This window comes from Argopecten irradians, chromosome 9 (assembly GCF_041381155.1).
Source record: "Argopecten irradians isolate NY chromosome 9, Ai_NY, whole genome shotgun sequence".
Lineage (NCBI taxonomy): Eukaryota > Metazoa > Mollusca > Bivalvia > Pectinida > Pectinidae > Argopecten > Argopecten irradians.
Window position 1 is genome coordinate 28,554,274 of NC_091142.1, and position 22,850 is coordinate 28,577,123.

The following is a 22,850-nucleotide window of genomic DNA, read 5'->3' on the forward strand; positions in this document are numbered from 1 at the left end:
GTCTTGTCAAAAATAACTAGGAGATGGAATAGCATCGCAATGGCGGAAAATTTGATAGAAATATGAGTGTGCCTGGTGTAAATTGCTTCAAAGAGGCCTTCTAGCGTGACGTTCCAATTAGCGATGTTGTTGTTTTATATATTTGCATTATTTTGTGGACTCCACACAGTACAGGGACAAGGTAAACATTGAGATTTATCTACAAACAGTAAAAACTCTTGCACCAAGGGCCATCTGTAATCGTCAGAACAACACTGGATTCGAACTTGATTGATATCTGTTTTGAGATAATAATGACTTAAACATAAATCAGGTCTCGTTTGAGTGTTAAAGGCAAATCGAATATTTGAAGTTGTTTTGACAATCGCTTGTTGAAAATTTAAAAACAATGGCACATACAGGTAGATTGATCAAAGACATCATGTCCGAACTTGTTTGTTGTAGTAGTATTTAACCGAAACTTGTAACCGGTCACTATCTTGCCTCTTCCCCATTTTCAGCAGGTACTAAAACAAATCCTTACATATAATTTAGGAAACAAATTCAGCTTTGTCTTTTAACAACACAATTGCTGTCTTTATTAACATTTTGCAGTTATAATTACTGGAAATGAAAAGAAGATAAACAAGTTACAATTTCAATAATAATTTTTGTTGTATTTTTAAACAGGAAGAGTGTTTATTGGCTATGCTGGAAGCTCCGCTGTACCTGTGCTCCGGTTCTCACTTAATGATAATCCTGCAAAATATACAGTTCCTGTATATTTACGTATAATAAATGCCACAGATCCTGCTGTGGTAGAAAGCATTCCTAATGTAAGTTGTCAAGTATATACATTTGTTACAAATCGACAGTTACACATTCAATTATGATTTGATAAAGTGTTCAATCCAGAAGAATATTTATATAAATAGAAAAATGATACCATGTTTCTTAATCTTTTAACCTGAGTTTGATGATTTGCAGACTTTTGTTTTTGTTTCTTCGTGTGATAGTAATTCATACAGATTGAGTGTATATGCTATATTAATATCTTAAATTATCTCCAAATATGGATTCAGAATAATTGATTAATGCTGTATATATACGTACTACACTGTTTTAAGAACATTCATTTGATATTTTTTCTGAACATATTTGAAACAGATGTATAGTAATTGAAATATTAAAAGTTCTAGTAAAAGAAGTAACATTAATGATAGTTCACTCAATAGTAATTGATCCTTCAAACATATGTTTGAAACATGAGTCAGATAATCATAAACCAAGTGGGATACAATTAAGTTTCTTAAAAACAGCTTCTTAAATTTGATCCATGTATATATCGGTAATGCAAAGTATTTGGAATGTGTCTACTTGTACAGGTTCAGGTGAATTGTGAACTGAGTTACCCTGTAGCTGGATACAGTAGAGCAACCTTTACTGGTAACAATGTCGCCAATACAAACACCAACACCACCATCTTATTTAAGTAAGATTTTAAATTTTAACTAAAATGTTAATTGACTTCGAAATCAACAGAAGATTTTTTTTTCATCGTGGAATAATTTACAAGAATAGTTCATTCTTTGCGATAACTTTGAGAAGTAAATTTTTGATAAAGATAATGTCTCAAAATTGAAATTAAACAAAGAAACAATGTTGATGTGATGAGTAAGTAAAGGGATTTTGATATCTTTATAATTTTATGTGTTTGTTTTTATTCAGTACTCCTATTGCTGGCCGAACCTTGGATGTCCGGTGCTTTGGTGTGTCGAACAGTGGTGGCCAGTTTACTAGAGCTGCATCCATCAGTCCACCGGTGTAAGTCCTTTTTATAAATTGCCTATATACTACTCAGTAAGTAGGACATAGGAATCGTGTCTGATGCCTTAAATGTATAACTGTAAAAGGCAACTGAATTTGAGAACTTGTCTTTTTACTTATTGGTAAAATATCTTATGGTTTTGGAGAATTATTTGTTATGATTGTGGTTGTTAAATTATAAACAAAAAATATAAAAGCAACACAACTTATCTATGCATCATTCATAGCACTGTGCACTAAGCAGTATTTCTGCTAATGAAATAATCTGACAGCTCCAAATCACTAAAGAAAGTATTTACCCAAGAACCTTATGTTAAATGTAGTGATTCAGAAATAAAAAAAACACAACACTTCGATGATTTTCATGTCTTATATTATATGATTAAGATTATATTATGTGTACTGTACTCTAAAATGATAAAATACATATTTTGTGTAGATAATATCAAAGTTTGTATAAGGAAAGAGAAATTAATTAACTATACATACATATATACAAAAAGAGATCTTGAGGTCAAGTGTCTGTTTATATTTCAGCTCATTTACAATTGTGACCTCACCTGTTGTCAGTATCTGTACCAACGGAGATGTGATAGTACAGAACTCCTCAGCATCACAAACATTTCAAGTAGGATTCAGGTAGGTTACCTATATATGCATAGCAAGGGCAGGTATTTTGACAAATGTTGTTAATAAAAATTAAAACATGGCCAAAATTTTTTATTATTTTATTACTTTTAAAGCTTTGAAGGATGGCATCATAATCATTTTGATGAAAATCTAGAAGTTTTTAGTCAGATTGTATATGATATATGATTTGATGGAACATAGCAAGTATGACTGGGATTGTTTACTGTGGTTTTTTTTCACTGAATAGAAAGTTTAAATAATGGGTGATTGAAATCTTACAGCATAATAACCCTCAATAGAGATAATAAACCTAAAAGGAGACGATAATCCCTCAAGTTAGATAATAATCCACAAGGGAGACAATAATTTCTCAAGGGAGACTATAATCCCTAAAGGGAGATAATAATTCACAAGGAAGACAATAATCTCTCAAGGGAGACGATAATCCCTAAAGGGAGATAATAATCCACAAGGGAGACAATAATCTCTCAAGGGAGACTATAATCCCTAAAGGAAGATGTATAAACACTCGATCAAGGGAGGTATTTTCAAGCTTTATTTGTCTAATTTTCGTTTGTCACCAATATGACAACCTTGATTTTATCTGTTACATTAGTGAGCCCACCTCAGCTCCTGTAGATGTTACCTGTGCAGCACAACCAGGTAAGAGCATTGTTTACTCTAAAGTTAATGATAAGTGATACAGTCAAACTTTCTTCAGTCAAACTCATATAAATTCAAAACCTTTTACAAATGATTTTTTAATCACAACAATTTTCACTATATAATCCACTGGATGTGTTACTATAGTCCATCCGTCTCAAATGAACAAGATTTTGCTCTATTTGAGATTAAACAAAATGAAAGTGATATTAAACAAATTCAACCAAATTAATCTATTTAAATTTTAAACATCATTATGTTTTGGAATAGTCAATTATAATTAAACTAAAATTCATTTTGATTTTAACAAGGGAGTGGTACAACAATACTGAACTTTACACCCATATTAGTTACTGCCAATAATAACAGGACCACGGTAAGTACTCAATGGTAGATTGGAATATTTCAAAGTAGATTTATAGTACATTTACATTAGCTTAAAATAGGAATTAATGATAAATTGATATTAGTAATAATGGTTTGAATGACTTTCTTTGTTGGAAACTGAAGATAGTCTGATCCAAATAACTACAATATTTTGCATGTCAATATTCAGAGTAATCGTGTTTCTTAAATGAGTGTTCATGTCCTATGACCTTTTGCAAAACTTGGTGAGCACAGATTAAAAAACTTCAAGACAGGTTTTATAAAACTATGAATCCTGACGTCATGTCATTGTTTATTTTATTGATGTCATGACGTCACAATAGCGCCCCTGCCTGGCATATATAGCAAATAAAAAGTACTCCAGGTGATACTAGTGGTATATACAGAAATATTTTATTATTGATATCAGGCAACCTATAATGTACAATATTTCCTTTACAGGTAAATTACACACTCAATAGCCCCGGCACACCTATTACAGTCAGATGTACCGGTCAGTCAAGGACAGGCACGCAATATCTAACGGCTAATTCTTCAGGTAAACACCTAACATCTGGCTCAAGGATCAAAAGGAGATCTCTGAGGAATAGATTTGAAATCATAGATATTAAAGGATAGTCCAGCCAAGAGACCAAACAGGAACGATAACAATTTGAAAAGAATGTCTTATCAAAAAATAGAAGACCATTTCTCAGTCAGCTTTGAATTCTATTTTAGTTGAACAAAAGAGAAAACTGTTGAAATTTTGCTTTTGAAAAAAAATTTGTGATTTAAAAATGTTTTTATACTATTCTCATGAACTGTCAAAGTTTGTTACATCATTGTATCAAGCATAATGATCAGAAATAAACTACTATTTGAAGCAGTTTATATTTGCGGAACTAGCTACAAGTAAGTTCCTGTACAGATCTAAAAAACATTATTCAGATGACCTTCTACATTGTGTTTGTTCTACATTGTGTTGGATGATTTACTTTCAGGAGATCCTGTTACGTTCTCAGTCAATGAACCTCTGTTGAGGATATCACCACGGTATCTGGAATCCATTTCAACTTCCTTTAATGTAAGTAGTACCACTTAGTAGGTAGTTTATGTCATCCACAATGGTGGTCATGTTAAGATGTGTCAGAATGTGGTGGTAAGTGAATATATAGCGTGCAAGAGAAGGTTTCTAATTCAGTGTTTCTGGGATAAATCATCAGTGACAGATTATAACAATCATACTAACTTGTTTGATAGACAAGAACTGTTTATAGATACTTTATTCCTATTTCATCAGAAATTGAATTTTTTAATGTTTTTTCGGTTTTCTGTAAAAAAAAGTTGTTAAAAAGTTGGTTGAATAGTGCCACTTTATTCTGTTAATTGAATTTAGTTACTTAATAATACATATTATACATTATCTGTATCTGATCAATGTACAAGAGCAGTGTTTCCACTGCTTTCACAACCAAGCTAATAATGTCTGTGTTGTGCAGATATGCATATATGCCTTCAATAGATATAGGATTCTTAAATGAGTGTTCAGCTTTAATTCATGAAACTAGATTCTATTCTAGTGAGCCAAGGAAAGTAAGAATTAAATCTTCTAGTTTCTTTATAAGTGCTTATGAAATGAATACATCTAAGATACTTTTTAACATATAACTACAACAACCTACATATGCAAGAATGTTCGACTTCAAAATGATTTTCAAAATAATCCTGTAGTGGCAGCCATTTGTCAAGATGTCCTCAAATCCTGACTTTATCTCATTGTTTCTGTCATAACATCACAATGGATGCCAAACATTACACAACCAAAGAAAATCGCTCAGCTAGCTCAGTCATATGAAACTATAACAGTGGCATGTAAAAATATAACGCATGTGAATTCACCAAAATATGAGTTAAATCATGTAGTAAAATGTCGTATTTTATGTTACACAGTTGTTGTTGGTGCTGGAGTCTGCTCCTGATTCAGGATCTCCCCCGCTTGGTTGTACAGCCACCACATTCAACAATACACAGGAGGCTACACTGGCCTTGGACCCAGCCAACAGACCCGCCAACTGTCCAACAGCTTCTTCAATTACTACTACTACTTCCACAAGTATGGACAGGGGGACAACATCCTTGATACTCCAGGGGTTACTATCACTGTTGTAATATCCACCCCTGTTATGTCATGGCAACACTGAAGGCTCTGTGTGCACCAAGAGATAAGACACAAGTAGTTTGGTCCTGTGTTGTACATCAAAGAAATCAAAAAATGATACACTGTATGGCTTTGAAGCTGGGTATCACTCTCTGTAATGATGAAAGGAAGTCCCTGTAGGCCTGTGATTGGTCAGTTTGTTTCTCCTGAATTGTATTCAGGTTTGCAATGACATAGTCCAGAGGTGGATACAATGACAGTTTATGGAGTATCGAGGATCGGAGGGGGGAGGAGGAATATTATTTCATTCTGTATAAAGAGTTAGAACCCCTTGGCATACATGATTCAGTGTATACCTTTAGGTATAAGGTTGCATGTTCATAGTAGTATTGAGTGATCGGATGGTGTCCTTCTCTAAGACTCCATCAGGCACTTTCATCTGGGTCATAGATAGTGATTTATATAAGTTATACATGTATAGCTTGTTTTGTAATTCTTGTAAAATACATTAAATATTAGTATCAATAGTTTACTTTTATTTACATATTTCTTTTCTATAATTTTGCTCTAATGAAATTTTCTGTGCATTGCTGAAAGTAAACTTGTATCTGATAAATTAAATAATAATGTCAGCAATAGTTTCCATTATACACAATTATGACTGTCAATATATGAAGGAATGAAAAATTAGAATTTTAAGCTTGATATTACATGTACATTTTGTAGTACTCAGTAGTCAGTGTGGTCATCTTTATCATTGTATGGTGTGTACATTTGATAATTTATCTGTTTGTCCTTTTTACATCTGCCTTCTGTACTTTTGGATTTGTTTGATCTGGTGAGTTTCACACCCCTAGATAGTACATACCAGCACCCTGAAATTATCTGCACATGTGATGGGTATCTATGTTGTCCACAGATCATGGAAAAGGGTTACACTTTTATTTTTCAGCTGAAAACCTCTGGGAACTTGTAATAATTACGAAAAAACTAACTCTTATCACCTTAATCAGTATCATCATTTTAACATGAACAAAATATTACTAGGAAAGGACGATTATATCATGATATTGGAGTTGGTATGGAGTGAGTTTAATATCAATCATTAATTTGTCTCTTCTTAATTCCGACCATAGATGTGGATCTTTTGACAGAACCTGGAATATACTTTTGTGTCCATTGTTTTATCTTCAATTAGAGGAGAGCAGGGCATCCATTAGAACTCTTGGGTTTTGACTCTCAAAAATCAGATTTGACTCTCGGGTTTAAAGTACATGTTTGTTTGTCATATATTTTGATTCTGATTTCTGAGAAATAGTTATTTGACTTCTGAAACTGCTAAAAGTCAAGGGTCAACTGGATGCCCTGGTAGAGTACAAGACAATATAGTATTTACTTCCTCAGTTTCCAAGGATGTGTTTGAATATTTTAGGATGTTATCAATTGTTGAGAAAAAATACTTAACCTAACTTTGTTGTTAGGTATAGCTAAATGTGCCCTAACATCCACACTTGTATAACAACCACCTGCTTATTAATAATAAGACCACTTTCCTGGGGTCCCATTCGGCCACTTTCAATTTGACCTGTGTATAATGACCACTTCACTATAAAGACGTTATTTGGTCAATAGATGGTCCTTATAGACAGGTTTGATTGTACTTGTAACACATGTTTTGTAAAGGAAGTTCTAATGATTCAATTTCCTCCCTGGGGAAATGTGTAAACCTCTGTGTGGGTGATCCAAAATCTTTCATTACTACTCGGTTTTACAGTGACAGTGTTAACTTTATTAGAGATAGAATACTCTACAACTGGTTATTTCTACAGATCCTATGTGTTTTTTTTAAATTTCAACAAAATACGAAAATATTAGATTTAAAAAAACAACTGTGATTTGGCTTTCTGGTTTCATGATCATTTCCATGATTATTGAAATTGCGAAATATATAATTTTCACTAAAATAACTGGCTATAACAATGCACTGGGCATGTAAATTACAAGGAAAGCTGGACAGTTAACTTTAATGCCCTATTCATGGTAAAGAAAAATGATCTAAAACATTTTCGGTTCAAGTTTTCACTTTGTTGTATTTAAGTTAAACTTCTGATAACAATCGCAAAATGAAAGCCTCTTATGATCTGTAGAAACGAGACAAGCAGAATTCATAAAACTGAAGTCATTCACCCAAAGTCTGAAGAAGCATTTGAACTGTTATAGTTCAAAGGCTGGAACATGTACAGTTCATTACAAAATATCAGGGACGAACTGGAAGTCGTTACAGATAAAAAATTACATGCATGGTCATTGTGGTAATGTTGAGTCTGGGGTGCTTTAGTTGTAAAATAGTCTGTGATCTGTATATAATATATGTTGTCTTTGTTCATATAAGTAGGTTTAGATATATTGTTTGGTGTTGTCTGTCAATTTCAGCATTACATGTTATCAAGTCCTATTGAAGTGTGAAGATAATTGATTATCAGATATTAAGCTGTGTACTAACAATGGCCAATCAGCTTCAATCTTATAGGAGGGTTGAATTATCTTTAAAGTTGGTCATTGAAATAGACCCATGTTTGATTGCTTTTCTTAATATAAATGTGTCATCCAAAATGCTCAGAGCATACATACATCAAAAGTACTTCCAAGATGGTTGCCAAATTTAAGAATTGATGCTTTTGTTGTTAAGTGCATATCGGCTGTCTCTGTTGTGTTAATTAAGTCTGTGATTGTCTTATGTTATAGCTACCCCTGCCACTGCTACCACTGATTCTACTGTCTATGTTGGTCCAGCATGGGGTGCTGTTATCACGGTAAGCTCTATCTCGTCTTTACATCTTACAGAGTTACCTCTCTTATGGATAGATATTGACTGTGATTACTTACTGATCGAAACTCACATTGTTTTCTCTCTGAAAAGTTTGAAAAGCAAACTCTTGACGTCACAATCAGTACCTACCCACAAGGAAGGTAGGGTTCTGTAATGTCCCCTATTAATGGAGTTATTACTACACTTGTGCAGGGGGGGTATAAGTCGTCCACTTTTGCAACAGATCTAGTTTTATTTTTGTTAGTTTCAATGGTTTGGTAGAGTTTGATCAGAGTAAAATGTTATTGCTGAGCATTGTATTTGTCATACATTGTCAGGAGAATACACTTGACATTACTTGACATTCTTATCATTATTATTTCTTTGTGTAATTCATTTAAGCATTGAAGTCACTATTTCTTAATTTCATTGGGGGTATGAAAGAAATTTTGTTTGCAAACTGTGTGAATCCGCGTAGCGGATTCTCTCAAAAGTTTGCAAACAAAATTTATTTCATAACCCAATGAAATCAAAAAATAGTGACTTCAATGCTTATAATTAATTTTCCAGGCTACTTTATAAAATTAAATACGTTTACACGTACGATTCCATTGATTTTTTCCAAGGGATTATTTTTTTTCCAAATCAATCCGCAACGTCAATGTTTCTATTGTGACGTCACGATAACGTAGGGTTTCCGTGCCATTCTCTGATTTTTTTTCATCATGGAATGAAAAAAATGAATAGGCCAATCAGAAAGCCAGAAACAAAGAGAAAATTAATTATAACACCTTGTTCAAGTTAAATCTACTGTAAATGACAATTTGTATCCTAAACTTCATCTTAGTCAAGCCCAACATAATACTTCAAATTAAATGAGGTCTTTAAGTTATACTATTTTGAGACAACAAGGTTCAACTGTGTCTAATAAGAAGAAATTTAGCACTGCTGAAGATTTTATGTATCTGTATATTATTTCCACAGGGTCCTAACTTGGTGAATGTGACACGGCGTAGTGGTGTGACGGTCCCTGTCACAGAGTATGTGGTCGTGACCTGCTGCTCTACCAGTGGCCTTGACCTTACTCCTGATGCTGTGTTAGTGGAGGTCAACCTCACACCCAATGTCACACTTGACTGGAGCAAAGCAACTGGTAAGTAGGTCAACCTAACACGCTCAATGGAGCAAAGCAGCTGGCAATAGGTTATCGTCGATCTCATGCCCAACACTAGACCCAATTAGAGTGAGGGCAACTTGCAAGTAAAGCTAAATGAATGTCTTTGTTTTTGGTGTTTCATTTTTCATAATTTTAAAAAACTTTTGTCTCATGGTCCCAAATAGTTCCAAAAGTCTCATTCATGATTTATGGTTGATAATGTTAATTTTAAGCAATGAAAAAAATACTCAAACACTCTCATATCATACAACAGAATGTACACTGTATATACAAAGTGTGAATTTAACATTGTGTTTCAGCTAAAGCAGCTGTTAATGATGAGAGGAAGTACCAGAATCCGGCCTACGTAGACGTGGCTCCGTGTCCTTGTGACCTGACCTTCTATGTCTGTGACATCAACTGTTGTTGTGATACGGTGAGGTTCATTGTGTGATCAGCTGTCTATCACCATTAACTGTAAATCTGAAAAGTCCATTACCGTATTCAACCCAATAAGCACCTAGGGCATTAAAAAAAAATTAAAAAAAAATGAAAGGTGCTTAATAAGACAAAATTATTGCAAACCTGTACAGTTTTGGTCTTTATTTATGACCGGGCAATTGAAATTGAGAGGGGGAGCTTCTAGGGACATGGGTGTTTATTGAGTGGAATACGGTATGTTGAGTTGTAAGATTATGGAGCCATTATATGTAGTAACTTTCTACCAACTTATTTTTACAGCATCTAAGCTTTATTGTTAGGTCACCTGAGACGAAGTCTCAAGTGACCTATTCTAATCGCCTTTTGTCCGTCGTCGTCCGTCGTCCGTCGTGCGTCGTCCGTCGTGCGTCGTGCGTCGTATGTCCGTAAACAATTTACATTTTCGACTTCTTCTCCAAAACTGCTGAAGCAATTTCAATGAAATTTTGCACAAACCTTCTAAGGCATAAGGCCAATCAAAATTGTGAATTATATGGTCCCCACCCCCCAGGGGGCTGTGGGAGGGGCCAAAAGGGGTAAAATTGAGTAAAATTTCAAAAATCTTCTTCTCTACTCACAGATGTGGTAGAATCAAATACTCTTCATAGATAGAAAGGTCTTAAGGTCCTTTACAAAAATTGTGAATTATATGACCCTGGGGTCTCTAGTTTCCCCCTGGGGAGGGGGTTAAGTTTACTATATTTTATATTGAGAAAACTCTTTTTTGCGCATTATTTGGTCATTTGTAATAGGAAATGAGTCAAATGTTGTCAGAATTATCAGTATGAGATGGCCATTTAATCCTATTAACAAATTTTCTATGACTGACCCCCAGGGGCCTTAGGGGCGGGGTCAAAAGGGGTCAAATAGGCTAAAACTTCAAAAATCTTCTTCTGAAATTCTGGAAATGGTAGAATCAAATACTTTTCATAAATAGAAAGGTCTTAAGGTCCTTTACAAAAATTGTGAATTATATGACCCTGGGGTCTCACGTTTCCCCCTGGGGAGGGGGTCAAGTTTACTATAGTTTATATAGGGAAAACACATTTATGAGCATTTTTTGCTCAATTTTCATTGGAAACGAGTCAAACTTGGTTAGAATTATTAGCCTGAGATAGCATTTTAATATCATATCCACATTGGTTCTGGCCGACCCCCTGGGGGCAGAGGGGCGGGGCTAAAAAAGGGTCAAATAGGCTAAAACTTCAAAAATCTTCTTCTGAAATTCTGGAAATGGTAGAAACAAATACTTTTCATAAATAGAAAGGTCTTAAGGTCCTTTACAAAAATTGTGAATTATATGACCCTGGGGTCTCACATTTCCCCCTGGGGAGGGGGTCAAGTTTACTATAGTTTATATAGGGAAAACACATTTATGAGCATTTTTTGCTCAATTTTCATTTGAAACGAGTCAAACTTGGTTAGAATTATTAGGCTGAGATAGCATTTTAATATCATATCCATATTGGTCCTGGCCGACCCCCTGGGGGCAGAGGGGCGGGGCCAAAAAAGGTCAAATAGGCTAAAACTTCAAAAATATTCTTTTTAAATTCTGGAAATGGTATAATCAAATACACTTTATAGATAAAAAGGTCTTAAAGTTTGTTTATAAAAATTGTAAATTATATGACCCTGGGATCTCCTGTTTCCCCTTGGGGAGGGGGTCAAGTTTACTATAGTTTATATAGGAAAAACACATTAATGAGCATTTTTTGCTGAATTTTCATAGGAAATGAGTCAAACTTGGTTAGAATTATTAGCCTGAGATAGCATTTTAATATCATATCCACATTGGTCCTGGCCGACCCCCTGGGGGTAGAGGGGCGGGGCAAAAAAGGGTCAAATAGGCTAAAACTTCAAAAATCTTCTAAAATTCTGGATATACAGTGGAACTTCCCAAAACCAAACCTTCTCAAAACCGATCACCTCTAGAAACCGAACATGGATGTCATGTACGGAATTAATTCTTCTTTATTAATGGTATATAAAACTTCCCAAAACCGATCCCTCCCAATTCCGAATACCGGACCGATTTCGAGATCGAAATAGTCAAATGTAACTAAAATACACTTCTGAAAACCGGCCTTACCTGAGCGACACCGATAGATTGCATTGAGGTCTGATCAACCGACCGTGAAATACACACGTACCTGTACCATAGTTGTCGCATGCCATGTCCTGGGGCATGTATACAGATGTGAAGGTTATAGGTACATGGTAATTATACCCGAGATGGGGGTGTAATTATTTAATAATGTCTATTGTTTAGATATTTAACGAAGGTCTACCACGTGCACGCGGTTTGTTTACTGTGGGAAAACAAGCAGAGCTAGTAATAAAGAGAAAGTTTCGTATTCAAATCACACGGGTTTTTTATTTACTTATGTAGTCGTCGGATAACGTAAATTATCTGTATGAAGAAGCCGAAGCCATGTATTGTTTTAGAAAACGACTATGTCATATAATGACCGGCATCGACTGATCATCGTGTACTTAGACCATATAATTTGATTCTTGACGTAACCGGAAGCGATCGGCCGTATGTAAACTGTAGGTTAGTGCAGACGAGAACATCCCCAAGAACATTCACGCAACTAACTAACTAAACTACGTTTATAAGCGGTAACAAAGTCAAGATTGTTGTAATCCATTCCTTTTAAACGTATGATTCTCTCTTTTGTGGTAACATTTACATTAACAATTAATATCGGTCGGTTTTAACGAACACTAGCCATACATGCGGTACACTAGTGTAAAAACGACTTCCGATCGATTAAATTCGGATCGTAATGATCGGTATTCGGTTCACTTCTCCAAACCGAACCCTCTCTAAACCGACCGAAATTATATGCACAGATCATGATCGGTTTCGGGAGGTTCCACTGTAGTAGAATCAAATAATTATAGATGGAAAGGTCTTCAGGTGTTTTATAAAAACTGTGAATTATATGACCTTGGGGTCTTACGTTACCCCCTGGGGAGGGGTCAAGTTTACTTTAGTTTATAAGGAAAAACATATTTGTGAACATTATTTGCCCAATTTTCGTAGGAAATTAGTCAAACTTGATTAGAATTATTAGCCTAAGATATAGCATTTTAACATCCATATCCGTCCTCGATGACCCCCTGGGGGACCAGAGGGGCAGGACCAAACAGGGTCAAATTGATTAAAATTTAAAAAAAATACCTCTAAGTTCACAGGTTTGATGGAAGCAAATACTCTTCATAGTCTAAAAAGGTCAAATTTATAAATCACTGACCAACTTCAAGGCCCAGCATATAGTGTTTATATGTCTTTAATTTGTTTTATTATTTGTTTCATTATATATTCTAACTCAGGTGACCGTTAAGGCCCATGGGCCTCTTGTTGTGACTTAATTTCATGAGTTTGTCCTTATCATGCACTAAAGAAAGGTTGAGAGTTCTATTACAAGGGGACATAACACAAATATACCCCAGACTCCTAAAACACAATCACAATGGTATGATGCTCTATGCTCACTCCAATACAAGATCTAACAACTTCCTGTTCGGGTTGACCTCAGCATGACCCTTCCCCTTAGAGTAGGAACACCTTATGACATACTGTAAAAATTCAATATATTTCTTAATTCATCACTAGTATGAAATTTCTATTAGAAAGTTTTATGTTACAGAACTGTACTGATGCTGAGAAGAATTCCTTTTCCTCCTGTATCCCAGGTCTGGCTGGGGGTCTGTCTGCACCTGTCGCGGAGTATGACTGTGACTCCACCCATCCTCTGAAGGCTGATTGGTTCCCTCTGATGTGTGTCTATAGAGAATACAATGCTCTCCTCGGATACTTCTACGCTAATTCTCTCAGTATTCGTGCTTCACAGAGGTTTCAGGAGAAAATGATTGGTGAAGAATTTTACTCATACAAGTAAGTTCAGCATTTAGAATGAGCTATGTTTTAAGATAATTCAAAACAATTGCAGAAGAGATCAATTTAAACTTGTGTTTTCACTGTTGTATTACAGACCAAACATTGTGCTGATGCCTTATCTTCAGTTATTACCTCGTCAAAAATTTCAAATTAAAATGAGAAAATTAAATTACAGTAACTTAAAATTTTGTGATTAGACTTAATAATATAATGATTTTGTAGAAATTTTCGCTTTTTTTAGTTTTATACATCATTAGAAACACTATTTCATTGCCCATCCACAAATATGTTTACACACAGAATGCTATGAAAGTATGGACAAATATTTTGTGATAATAATACTATATTTTATATTTAGGGAGGATGAATTGAGAGTAGCTCCTGTATCATCATCAGCCTACACGTCGGGGTCCGATGTTATGGTAAGACAGGAGGGGATAACTCAGGAGTTCTCAGTTCCTCTGGTGCTTCCTCGTCGTATCTTATCTGGCCAGTGTAACCTCGCCTCGCCTGTACGGTACCTGGAGAACGATGAATCAGACTGCCTGATTAATCTAAACCAGGCGTTATGTTCTGCTGAGGGATCATTTAATGCCTTGTTTTACGTCGAATCCAGTGATACAAGAACACCATCTTGTCCTAAGCCTTTCGTAGTTCGTGGTAATAATGGACTTGATGGAACGACTGTAGCAGTGACGTCAGTAAATTATCACTGTACCTCAGATTTCACAGGCTACATCAAAGACACCACGACAATGTTACCGACAAGGCCGACAAACACTACAACATTTAACTATACTATGCCACCTCTCTCTGATCAAGATTCCTGTGGTAATGACATCACTACTGATTTTAACATCATTGCCACCAGTACCTCAGAGGAGACACCCCTCCCTCCGCGCTGTAGCTTTGATAACGGTTACACACGTCCACCTATCCCGTCAGTTGTGGGAACCGACTGTAATAATGCTGTACTGGAGGTCCGTTACAAGCTATACTGGTCTGCGTCACAGGTTCTCCAGCTCAATGCTACAGTGATAATGGGCAATGTGCCTATTAATACTCCAGTCACCCAGAAATATTCCACAGAATTTGTATATGGTGGCCCTGTCAACATAAGTCAGGATGATTACCTGAACCAGGGAACCAGCTTTGAAAGATCCGGTTGGCCAGGTAAGAATCCAACATTGTATGCACATTCATTGATAAGGACATCAGGAAATGGTTGGAATGATTGGTAGATGAATATTAGAAAGTTGAATACACGTGGACGTGGATGTGGCGCAGTGGTAGAAGGCGCATGTATGTTTGGCTAGGCGATAGGGTGCTGTAGATCGGAAGTTCAATGCCCGGATAGAGCACGAGTCAATAAATTGTCATGCTTTGTTAAATTGTGTTTCTTTGATATTTAAAGTTGAATACACGATAGAGTTATATATCTCGCATTCCCTAGACTCTAGCCGCTGAACAAGAGTTTGGTCTGGTTCATATTTCAGTTTTGTGATTTCAAATGGAGGCTTATCAAAAATTCAGTGAAGCTTTTCAAGCTGATAGAAACACACCCTTAAATATGTTTGATATATAAACTTTTGAAAAGCAATGACAACCACACTTGAACAATGGAAAGATAGACTTTCAGTTAAAGAAATTACAAATCACTATTCATCCTCTCTGACTGATTATCTTATTGGATATACACGTAAATACATTTAAAAAATTTCATTTGACGTTTTTGTTTATATTTACATCAGGTTATAACAAAGGGAGACCACTTCTGACAGGATCGGAGATGACCTTACCTGGCGGGGCATTCTATGTTAATCGGAACACAAGCAGACAACATGCTCTGTGGGGTACTGGTTAGTAATACATAGTTACTATATATATAATGTGAACATATTACTTCAAATAGTGATATTGCACATGCATGCAATATGATGTTTTATCAGCATTTGATTTAAAACTGAGAAATTAATAAAGAGTTTCCAATTGCGTAAATGGAATGTAAATTTGAGACAATTGTTGCTTCAGACGTTAATGGACTGTGTACCAATGCTGGAAGAAGACCGATCCTGTTTGGAGAGAACTCCTTCACCAGTTGTGATATATACCTCACTGCTAATGACCTACTGGGTGATTGTGAAGATTTGAGGTAAAATGTTATCTAGAGTTAGCGACACATTTCAGTGGTTAAGGTGTTCCACTATCCTTCCATCTCTGAAACGCAAGTTTGAAACTCACATGGGGTAGCTAATTGCAAGGTTTTTATCCCACCATTATCAGATGGTGGGTTATTCAAATCCCCTTTCGTCTGTGGTCCGTCCGTCCTCTTGTCCGTCCTTCCGTCGATGAACAAGATGGCCGCCAAGCTGCCATCTTGGATTTTGACATTTGAAGTTTGTTACCGCTATATCTCAGAAAGTCCTGAAGGAATCTGTCTCAAATTTCATTGAGCTTACCCTAGGGTTTAGTTGTGCGTATTGCAATTTTGGACCAATCTGTGAACAAGATGGCCGCCAGGCTGCCTTCTTCGATTTTGATAGATAAGTTTGTTACCGCTTTTACTCAGAAGGTAATAAAGGGATTTGTCTCAAATTTCATCTGAATGTTCCTCCAGGGGTTTTGTTGTGCATATTGCATTTTCAGACCAATCAGTGAACAAGATGGCCGCCAGGCTGCCATCTTGGATTTTGAAAATTGAAGCTTTTACCGCCATTGCTCAGAAAGTACTGAAGAGATATGTCTCAAATGTCATGTGCAGGTTCCCCTAGGGGTCTAGTTGGGCATAATGCATTTTTGGACCGATCAATGAAAAAGACGGCTGTCATACCACCATCTTTGATTTTGATAGTTGAAGTTTGTTACCGCTATTTCTCAGAAAATACTGAAGGGATCTGTCGCAAATTTCATGTGCTGGTTCCCCTAGGGGTCTCGTTGTGCATATTGCATTTTTGGACCCATCAGTGAACAAGATAGCGGCTTGGATTTTGATAATTGAAGTTTATTACTGCTATACATAGATCTCAGAAAGTAGTGAAAGGATCTTTCGTATATAGTATGAAGTTGAGGTTTAAAAAGCAGAGAAAAGATCCCTCTTTCTGTTGTCAGACATAGATCATTCTTTGGTGGGCGCCAAGATCCCTCTGGGATCTCTTGTTTTTTTCTCTGGGTACTCCCACTTTCCTTCATCTCCTAAACCTGGCATATCTTAAAATATTTATATTTTCACTGCAATGCCACTATGTAACCTTACCAAAAACAGTTGGCGTTCACCAATGCATTAATTGCCATCTACTTATTTTGACATCATTATCATTGTCACATCACAATTCTCATGCCAGTGATCACAGAAATGGCCGTTGAAATGGCTACTCCATCCTTGATTTCAAAATTGAAAAGTTGTTTTTGTTTTTGCCAGAAAACTGTTAATCAATCGCCTGAATAACCTGATGGCTGCTGATAAGATTGGAAGATACGGTAACAATAACCCGTACGATAGTAGCCATTGGATCACTGTATTAAGGTAAGGACATGGGAACAATTTCAACACATTACTTTAAATACTTATCATGTTATAAATATTGATTAGAACATCTTAGTCTGTGACTCTTTTCCGGTGTCTCCTCAGTATAAACATTCTGAAATAAGAAATCTTATTAAAAAGTACATTGTCAGATTTTGGTTTTCATCCACGGATAAGTGGCACTGGTATATAGGTTATCCCGATGTTCAGGGGAAAAAAGTTGCAACTTTTACTCCAGAAAATTCCGTAAATGGAGTACATCGTGTATTTAACTTTGAGATGTACAAATTATTTATCAATGAAACCTTGTGCATCCATTTGTTGTTATGTTGTCAATTAAATAGTTTTATATTGGAATTGAGGCCATGTGAATTATTATATATAGATATATACCAATAATATCCTCTAACCAATTTCGTTTATGTTTCAAGGACAGTACCAGTAAATTGTTTCACATTGGTCATCTTTTTATCATATTTATAGAGTAACTTGTAAAAGTGTGTAAGCATCAAAAAAAGTTCTGTCTTATGTATCATTTTAGTGGTACGGGGTGATTTTCAAAAAGTGTGTTAGAACTGATTTCTTTATATTTAGGGGTAATCTGTCGTATGTATGTGAGCGTCCTGTTAACTTAACCGACGCTGATGTAATTGCCCGAGAGTCGAGTGGCATGTGTACTGATGTGGTTACTGGGATCAGTCTGGAGGTAATGTATGCGGAGACAGGAAAATCAGACAACCAGCCCATCTACGAGGTGATAGGGGCGGCCATCAGGTAACACTATACACAGCTCCTGTATAGGATAGCATGTCCATTTACTATGGAGACACACATATTAATAGTTATATACTCATTAGGACAGAAATAAATTGTCCACCTTTATAATTGTTTTACTGCGGCTATCATCAATAAAAAAATATATTTTTCTTTGAAATAATGAATATTTCAGTCACTGGCAAGTGCTGATCTTATAGTATTCATATTACAGAGTTATGTGCACTTGCAGGTAGGTATTGATTGTGACGTCATGTGTTTGCGAGCGTAACGTCATATATTTAGGAGAAAATGACATGAATTGCCCTCGCAAAATAATGACGTAACAATCAATACCTACCCGCAAGGGAGCTAACTCTGTAATATGCAAAGACGGAATAAGAATGTGAATGCTACATCATAGTATGTCAATCAAGATAATAGATGATATATTTAATATAGTTGTGAACTTCTTGATTTCAATAGACAATTTTAATATTAATAATTTGTAACTTTATCAGCTACACCAATATCACTCTGAACCTGACCTGTGGTACGAGTGGTGACCCGGCGTGTCAGGGCTCAGGGGTACAGGCCTTCCCCATACACAGTACCGTCAACTTTGTCAAGGTGTCCGCCCAAACTCCACCAAGGATTGACAGGTAGGCATCTTTCATACGTAGGCATCTTTCATACGTCCACATATGAGCATAATTGAATTTAAATTAACAATAGCATTGTATTTTAAATAATGTATCAAATTGATTTTAAATTTTCAAATAATTGAATTTCAAATTGCATTATGTTTCTCTCTTTTCATTAAGTACTTTAAACAAACTACAAGTTACAGGCATTTAAATAAATTATAATTTCTGCTTGCTCTGTCATTTATTTTATTTAACTGTAACTGATTTTCATGATCTGTAATTGCCCACAACATATGAAGTATCATTGATAAAAATAATTTGGTCACAATATTTAGGCAACCATACAAAATCATTATCAACTGATAATAAAAATATGGTTCCACTGTGTTTCAAAGATGTATTCTGTTAACAATTATCAGACTGAGAGTGATACTATATTCTGATTGGTATACAGGTGGCTGGAATTTTACGACGAGTCTATCTGCAATAGAGACACATGCTGGGAAGAACTTATCTATCCACTGTCTAGTGCCTATGATGGAGACTCTAAAGAATTTGCTCTCTCCATGGTGCTTGTCCTTATCCTCTTCATCATCGGTTACCTCATGCTTGTCCGTCCTTGGTGGTCCATCAACATATAACAGGTCATCACTAGTCTGTCGGCACCAGATACAGGTTACCGAGGGGATCAGTCGTCATGGAGACTGAATACTATTGAAAATTGATCACCTCAAAAACTGGTAACCATAAACATTGTTCACCTCAGTGAAAGATAACCATGGAAACTGTAACTGGTAACCTTGGACATCATTGACTGGTCACCATGGAAACTAACTGGTTACCATGGCAATTTGTCACCATGGAAACTGGTCATCAAGATTCTCTTGTATCTGGATTAGGCTATCAGAATCGGCATTAAAGATTCCATTACTTCTATTTAAAGAAGCTGGAATTATCCTTGATTCTATTTTCAGATTTAGTGCTTCAGACATGTCTCATCATTGTGGTGTTTGAAAATATATATTGGATCAGGGAGAAATGAGGAGTGTGAAAATTGTTCTCTTGTGCCAACTACACAATCTTATGTCCATGATATAACATTCCATTATTTATATTGTCATTTTTAGTGTCTCTCGATTTGAAAAGGAATGCCAGTATCTGTATATTATAAATACTTTTGTCACTAGGTTTATATCATAAAAAACTTCTCCAGAAAATACAGAGTTATAACTAATTTTCTATGTCTATGTTAAAGATCAGAATAGAGTTTGGTTCAGGTGCTTATTTTGTTTAATTCTTTTTTTTTCTGTTAATGACTTAATGAGATATTTATTAGCTAATCATGGAATCTAAATATCAAAGATCTTATGAATACTTATTTTCATAATATTCAAATTTTGATGATACATATAAATGTAAATGCAAACATATTAAATGCATAAACCTAATAATGGATCAAACTTCCAAGCTTTCAGACATTCTTAGTTTGGTGTTAATATATACACATATCATGACTAAAGGTTCACAGGTTTGAAATCTGAATTATGTACAAATGTATATGAAATGTACCCAGGTTTATGATATTGTGAAGAGGAAGGTAAGAAAGAGGTGATTTATAAGTTGTGAGAAGTGATGTGAATTTAAACGTGTTACTTAAAGATGTTAACGAAAACTTTATTTATTTTACAATTTGGATACCCACGATGTATCTGTTTTACTCATTGAGCTTGTTATGTCAATTGCATGCTTAGTACCATCCTTGATGCTCCAGGGGTTACTATTACTGACATAATATCCATCCTTGGACTGTATATAGTAAAATAGTGAAGGACTGTGATTAGTCAGATTTTTTCTTTTGAACTGCATTCAGAAGAAAAAATCTGGCTATCACAGTCCTGCAAAGACTTACCTTGAAAACTACAGAGAGGATGACACCCAACTTCAAAGCCACACAGTCAACCACAAAGTATCATTATACGATTCTTATGATGTACATCAAAGGACTAAATTACAGTTTCTGCACTGTTGACTCTTAAGTTTTACTATAAGATAGTCTAGGGGTGGATATAATGATAGTAATAGTAACCCCTGGAGTATCGAGGATAGCTTTTACATGTACAATGTATATACTTGGGTTACTAGTACCAGATATATATATGCAAGAGATGAGTTTAAGGTGCGAGTGGTTGTGAAGAAGAAAATAAGGTTGAGAAGAGTAAATGTGATGTAAGTTAAGTGAGCTAGAGAGCTATACTGTGATATAAATCTGTTTATACTTCACGATTATGTAAAATGTTTCTTGACTCACTAGAACAGTATAAAAATAATGTCTAGAAAATGAATTCCTTTTAGGAGTCCTAGTGTTCTGGTAATCAAAATTTCGTTTGTGTCTGTTTGTAGACTGGGCTACGAGCCTACAAGTATGAAAATTTTGTTCATCAATATGGGGCTTGAATTCAGTTCGCAAATTTAAAGATTTGTTCATCACCTTTTTGACGCCTCGATTCCAATTGGCCAGGCATAGATTAAGACTACACAAAACTGTCTAGATTTGCAATAATTTCGTCTTATTAGTACCTTTTCATTTGTTTTCAATTTTTTAAACGTCCTGGGCGCTTGTTGGGTTAAATACGGTCTCCAGACATTATGCCTCAAAATTAGTTTATGTAAAATAAAATGATTAGTGTGAGAAGCAAGCTTTTCCATGTCCATACAGATATTCCAGAGAAATAGTTGGCTCTCAAATTTTTTGTAAGATAATATGAAAGTCCAGGACTTCTATTCAAATATTGCTTCACTTTCTTAAGCTTCAAATGTTATGCAAGGCAAATGTTTACTCAAACCGTCCAAATATATTAGATTTGTGATTAATGATTCTGTGTGGTTGTTCTAGAATGATCTAAGGTTTAAAAGGTGTGCAAGTAGATTTAGTTCAAATCTATTTATAACTTAATGCATTTTAATTAAAATAAATGTACATGTATACGATTCATTTCAGAAATTATTTGTGTTTTTTCCCAATGGATATACATGTATTGAGCAATTCTTAAAATGACCGCAAATCAGCATATTCAAGATAGCAGACAAAATGTATTTTTGAGTACAGTATAACCTGTCGAAACAGGCCATTGTTTAATTGGGATCCCGATCTATTCCGACTTAATTGTATGGCATTTTCCATCATAATTTATAGTAATTACAACCTATATAATCCAGAACCTGACTCTACTGTCCAATTATGCTGGTCCCAGAGAAATCCGGTTTTGACAAGTTACACTGTAGTATCTTTTGTATTGGTTCCTTCTGTTTCCACTTTTAATGTTTACTTTGAATTCTTGAAGATATCTTGACTTGCAGTTGCAATAATCTTTTATCACCTAAAGACAAAACACATGCAGTTCTATCATAAAGTCACTGTAACCTTGATTTCTAAGGTCAATTGTCAATATTCTCCACTAAATTTTGTCAAGACAAAAACTTCCAAGAATATATAAGAAGATATGGCAGTGGCACTTTACTCAGAGGTCAACATTTCAAAGAGTATGCCAATTAAGTCAATTGATCAATGCCAACTGCCCAGCACATTGTCATAGCAAATCTAAAGGCTGTGTGTGTCACCTGTGGTATGGTTTGTTCCTTTGGTCTACACTGGCTTTGACGTTAGGCAGTGCTCTCTGTGTCATTTTTAAAAGATTGGTCACTTTTTGTTCTCGTGAACTGCCTTCGGGTTTGCCGACATATTCCAGGGGTGGATCTCACGACACTAGTATAGGTATACATTTGTACATGTATTGAGCAATTCAAACCAGTTATAATTTCCAAATCTTGGGCTATAGCCACAATGTCATATACATTAGCAAATGTCACCCATTTAATTACCATGTTTTCCGGAATATAAGTCACGACTTTTTCCCCTGAAAATTGGGAGTGTGACCTATACACCAGGGCGACT

General features: G+C 35.4%; 1 protein-coding gene across 1 annotated transcript; it reads left to right on the forward strand.

Moving 5' to 3' along the window:
* The first annotated feature begins 14 nt into the window (after positions 1 to 14).
* Positions 15 to 21,890, forward strand: LOC138331971 (tectonic-2-like). Its single transcript, XM_069279882.1, has 21 exons — positions 15 to 181; positions 670 to 815; positions 1,365 to 1,471; positions 1,708 to 1,803; positions 2,344 to 2,445; positions 3,053 to 3,099; positions 3,411 to 3,475; positions 3,928 to 4,024; positions 4,467 to 4,549; positions 5,416 to 5,578; positions 8,369 to 8,436; positions 9,417 to 9,585; positions 9,909 to 10,024; positions 13,725 to 13,972; positions 14,334 to 15,148; positions 15,727 to 15,834; positions 16,007 to 16,127; positions 17,394 to 17,498; positions 18,093 to 18,272; positions 18,773 to 18,913; positions 19,353 to 21,890. Exons 1-21 carry the CDS (start codon positions 124 to 126, stop codon positions 19,537 to 19,539), a joined length of 3,222 nt encoding a protein of 1,073 aa, XP_069135983.1. The 5' UTR covers positions 15 to 123; the 3' UTR covers positions 19,540 to 21,890.
* The last annotated feature ends 960 nt before the right edge of the window (positions 21,891 to 22,850 follow it).